At 41.1% G+C, this 5220-nt stretch overlaps 1 protein-coding gene across 1 annotated transcript; it reads left to right on the top strand.

Annotated features, from left to right (window-relative positions):
- The first annotated feature begins 441 nt into the window (after positions 1–441).
- LOC114080089 (vomeronasal type-1 receptor 4-like) lies at positions 442–1380 on the top strand. The gene has a single exon (XM_027921632.2). The coding sequence runs from the start codon at positions 442–444 to the stop codon at positions 1378–1380; it is 939 nt and encodes a 312-aa protein (XP_027777433.2).
- Positions 1381–5220: the final 3840 nt, after the last annotated feature.

Genomic DNA, 5220 nt, shown 5'->3' with positions numbered 1-5220 from the left:
ACAGTGGAATTATTTAAAGAATCTCACTCAAGAGCCTAGGAATCCTTGGTGGTTCACTGTGGAGTCTCTGTTACTGCTCAGCCAGGTTCAAGAGCACTTTGTTCCTATTCAGACTGTACAATTCAACAGACACTGGACCTCTGCAATTCCTCTGCTCCTGGTTGTTATGCAAAGCTCTCAGTGCCTGCCTCATATTGTGAAGATTCAAGAAGTCACAATGTATGGCCTTCATACCAGGAATTCATGCACAATTTATGCTTTTAACTGTTTGAACAAAATTCATTAACACCTGATAGAATAAAGAACTCAAAGTAAATTTTCACATTTACTTTGGGTTCTGGAGAGTGGGCAATACTGGATTTTGCTTGAGAAGACACATGCAGCCCAGGCCTCCTCTTTACCTGCAGGACCCTCTGGAAGGGACAGCAAGGAACTGGCAGGATGGCAGCCAGTGATGTGGCTGTAGGCATCATCTTCCTGGCACAGACTGTGTTTGGAGCTCTGGGCAATTCCTCTCTTCTCCTCAATTACCTGGTCCTTTACTTCACTGGGTGCAGGGTAAGGCACACAGACTGGATTCTTCAGCACTTGATTGTGGCCAACTTGTTAACCCTCCTGTGTAAAGGAGTTCCCCAGACAGTGGCAGCATTTAGTTTGGGATTTTCCCTTGGTGATTTTGGATGCAAACTACTATTCTATCTTCACAGGGTGGGCAGGGGTGTGTCCATTGTAACCATGTGCCTTCTGAGTGTCTCCTGGGCCATCACCATCAGCTCCTGGGACTCTAGGTTGGCAGGGCTTAAAGTGAAAGCTCCCAGGTACATTGGTTTCTCCATGTTCCTGAGCTGTATCCTGTACATGCTTATAAATGTCATCATTCTTATGTATACAAATGGAAACAAGAGAAACAAAACCATCATCAATCTAAAAGATTATGGATACTGTTCTGGTGTTAGTCATAATATAACCACAGACTCACTGTATGCAGCATTGGTAACCTTACCTGATGCCCTGTGTGTGGGGCTCATGCTATGGGCAAGCAGCTCCATGGTGCTCATCCTGCACAGGCACAAGCAGAGAATGCAGCACATTCACAAGACCAGCTCCCCCAGGTCCTTCCCTGAGTCCAGAGATACACAAACCATCCTCCTCCTGGTGACAACCTTTGTCTTTTTTTACACACTTTCCTGTATCTTTCAAACTTGTTTGACTGTTATTTATAATCCCAACTGGTTCTTGGTGAACACGGCTGCAATATTGACTGGGTGTTTCCCAGCTGTGAGCCCCTTCCTGCTCATGAGCCAAGGCTATAGTGCATTCAGGTTCTCCTTGGCTTGGTTTCTTAATAAAAAAATTCCTGTTACTTTGACAAACAATTAATTTGAGAGTTTTTGCACAATTCTTATTTATTTATTCTAATTCACCAAATCTGAAGCATAGTTCTATATAGTTACATCACATGAGAATGGTGTTTTATATCTATATCCTGGGTCATCTTGGCAGTAAGCTCTCAGATTCCTGTATACCTGGAGCCTTGCATTTTTCTGGTGTATGTGGGAACTGGAATAAGGCACTTTTCTGGCACAAATTCTGCACCCCTGTTTGGAGCAATCCTGAGTCCTCTATGTGAAGTGTGTGCTCACCAGCCATTAATGCTTTCTCTTTTTCTAAGTAAGTGTTCCTCTTTCTTTCCCTTACACCCTGGGATTTTTTGTTGATGTGATTAATTGGAACTTCATGCTTCTCCTTCCAACCTGGTTTCTGCAATAACCAGGAGCGAAGTAGAAAGCTCAAGTCTCCAGCACAGAGGATGAGGTTGTTGACCTTCAGTTTAACAGAAGCCCTCCTGAGTCTTACAAGGCACTATTCCTCCTATGTGCTGTCCTTCATTGGTGCCTTCCATTGCCATAGGCAATGCATCAGTATGCATCAGTATCTAGGGAATTCCTGTCTATCTTTTTGCTGAGCCTTGGCACTCTGGTGTTCCTGCCAGGACTTCACCATCTGCACATCTACTGTGCATGCAAACTGGATTCCTCCTATGCTTAGATTCCAGACATCAATGACCAGCACCCACCTCAGCCTTGAGAAGAGGCACAGTGGCATTCCACCCAGCTGTAGAATGTGGAGCAGAAAGTATTGCTAAGGGCTTTGGAATCCTGCAGTTTGCAGATGTGTGACAAAATGTTGGCAAGATATCCTGGTTCCATCCCAAAAATGTTCACTGAAATTACGAGTTAGCTTATTCATCATACTCTGTTCTCCTCTCCTTTCCTGACTAAAGCACAACAGAGTTTTTCATGTCAACATGTATCATGGAAGAATAGTGGTTTTAATTGTCTCATTTCCTGACTTCTGATTTCTTTCTGCAACGAGGGGACCGTCTTTCCTTCTTCATGCCAATCCTCCACGATGTTCTTTCTCATCTTGGACCCATAGCAATGGAGTTGGTCCTCTGTGGACTGAGACCTCTGATATTGTGTGTCAAAATTAACTTTTTCTCTTCTTAATAGTTTTTGTTAGGTATCTTGGTCACAGTGATGAAAACAAACTGACTAAGCAGCTTGCATATTGTATGGGTGATTTTATCATTTGTAGATCAAGTAGGTCTTGGATCATCCCCTTAAGGACTGAAGTATTTGTTGTTCCCTAATGTGAAGTGAGGACAAGTGGTTACCTTTCAGAATTTATAACTCCTGCTGCTAGCACCTGGTAGTATTGTTACTGAAAGATTGGTCTTTGTCCCCAAGGCCAATTCAATAACAAGGTCATGGTTTTTAGAAAAAGGAAAAACAAGTTTTATTGCTTATTAGCAAAGGAGAAGCACAGGGACTCCTGTCCAAGATGCTCTGATGCTGCCCGTCCATGGAAACAGGGTGTTGGGGGATTTTTTTAGACTTTTTTTTAGTTAGATGGACAGAACACTTTTATTTTATTGATTTATTTTTATGCAGTGCTGAGGATTGAACCTGGTGCCTCATGCATGCAAGGCAAGCACTCTAACACTGAGCTACAACCCAAGACCAACAGAAGGTTTTTAAATAAGTGATTAATTCCAGATATTCCCTGTGTGTGTGTGTGGGGGGGGTGATTCACTTGTTCATTTGGAGTATAGTAATTTCTTAGATCTTCTGCCTGATCCCTAAAGTCTGAATTACTTGATTCTTGTGGTGGGCATGTGCTCAAAGATGGATAAGTTAGATGGAAATGGATATTCCTGTTCCTTACCCCCAGGTTGGGACTGGAAGAGGGATAAGATGAAAAGAAATCTTATACGTTTAAAAATAAGTCTCAGTGGATGAGCAACAAGAGCTATATTTAAAACATGAGGTAGACCACTGCTACATTATACCATTCTCCTAAAGATCTCACGACTTGGCCTAGATGCCTAGAGGACTAGATCCTGAGGTTGATTCTGTTCTCTGGCTTGCAAAAAGAGACTTAGTTACAAAAGAAAATCAAAAATCAAAAATCCATTGAAATCCCAATAACCAAAATACTCTTTTATACTTTAAATATGTGTGTTTGTGTGGTGTGTGTGTGTGTGTGTGTGTGTGTGTGTGTGTGTGTTTGCATGGACATGAGCACCTGTACAGACATATCCCTTAAATGATGTTTATTATACATAAATCAATAACTCTGGAAAATTGTCTGTAACAAACATAATTTTTGAATTTAAAAAAATAGTGATTTCAGCAATGGCAATTGTTTTCAATAAAATATGCTCTTTTGTATTTTCTTCCCAATATTGAATTATTTGTTAAAGTATATGGAATGTATTTTCACTCATCCACTTTTGTTTATGTCTGAACTACGTCTCATGGAAGAAATATAAATGTAAGTATATTCAAATAATGTTTTCCTTTAACACGTGTAATTGGTCTTACATGTTTATTTAGTATTGGGCATCATGGAAAACAAGGATTAACAAATATTCACTCCATGACACCTGTTCTATTTGATTTTTTGATGTTGGTTTCTGCTTTTTTCCCCCAAAATAGAATACATTTAATTTTTCAAAACTCATGAAAATGTATACTTATATAGTACATTTGGTCTGCCTTGACATTATATAGTATTGGATAGTAATGTTTTCCTTGCAACTGGCTCTTAAGTTACAGATACATGTTTTTAGATATTTTTATGTAAAAGTCAGGCATGCAATGCTCAGTGTTATAAACTAACATGAAGTGTTGAGAGCCACAGCCGAAGGGGCCCCAGCAAACTTCCAGCTGATTGGCTCACAGCGACCCCAGCAAACTTCCAGCTGATTGGCTCACAGTGGCCTCAGCAAACTTCCAGCTGCCAGCTGATTGGCTCCTCTGTGGTGATGCTCATTGGGCTGTTTCCACCATGGAGCTGCTCATTGGGGGACTCTTTTGGCTCCCCCCACACAGCCAAGCCAATCGGCCTCAAGAGTGGGAGGAGTGGGGGTTGAGAGGCTCGCGGGAAGCCGGTGGTGGCAGTTGGGCTCTGAGGGAATTCCTGAAGAGCTTGTGTGGTGCGGTGTGTGTGTTCTAAAAAATAAGTTCGTTTCTGCTTGACAAGTGGCTTGTGAATTGTGCCCAGCCAGACTGCAGCATTTGGTGGCCCACACAGGGGAACGACTGAGGGTAAGTGATAAGGTAAACTGCTCGCCCCGAGGGCAGGGTGAGAGGATGTGTAGCCATTTTAAGATTCTTCTTTCATTTTGTTTCGCTTTTGATTTAAGTTGCCTGTCCCTGGAGATGGGTGAGATGGAAGAAAAACCATTCACATTTGAGGAAAAAATATTTGCATCTGAGGAACAGATAGGGAGAAAGGATGGATGGACATTTCAGGAGGATAGAAAGGCTGATATAATGATTTTTTGTTCCATTTTTGTTTCATTCTGTTTAAGTTTTGTTTGTTGTTATCTTGTTGGGTTGTGTTTTAGTTATAGTAGAAATATGGAATCAGAAATTAGTAAAAAAACAAACTGAAAGAGTGTTAAGTAAATTATTAGAAGAAGGACGCATCTCAGTAAAATGAAGAACAGTCAGGACATACGTTGATACAATACAAAAATGTAGCCCATGGCTTTTTAAGGAGGAGTTGTTAAATATATCACAATGGAACCATCATGGTAAAGATTTAATAAGAATACAAAAGAAAAGCCCAGGAACTCTGCCAGTTGGTACATTGCCATTGTGGACATTGGTATCTTTTTTCTTAGTCCAAAGCCTTCAGTTCAGACAATGG

This window comes from Marmota flaviventris, chromosome 18, assembly GCF_047511675.1.
Source record: "Marmota flaviventris isolate mMarFla1 chromosome 18, mMarFla1.hap1, whole genome shotgun sequence".
Taxonomy (NCBI): Eukaryota; Metazoa; Chordata; class Mammalia; order Rodentia; family Sciuridae; genus Marmota; species Marmota flaviventris.
Note: the sequence above shows the minus strand (reverse complement) of the source record. Positions and strands in the feature narration are given on the sequence as shown.

Bases quoted from the DNA above. Each gene is read 5' to 3' on its own strand.
- LOC114080089 (XM_027921632.2), top strand. From the start codon at position 442: ATGGCAGCCAGTGATGTGGCTGTAGGCATCATCTTCCTGGCACAGACT.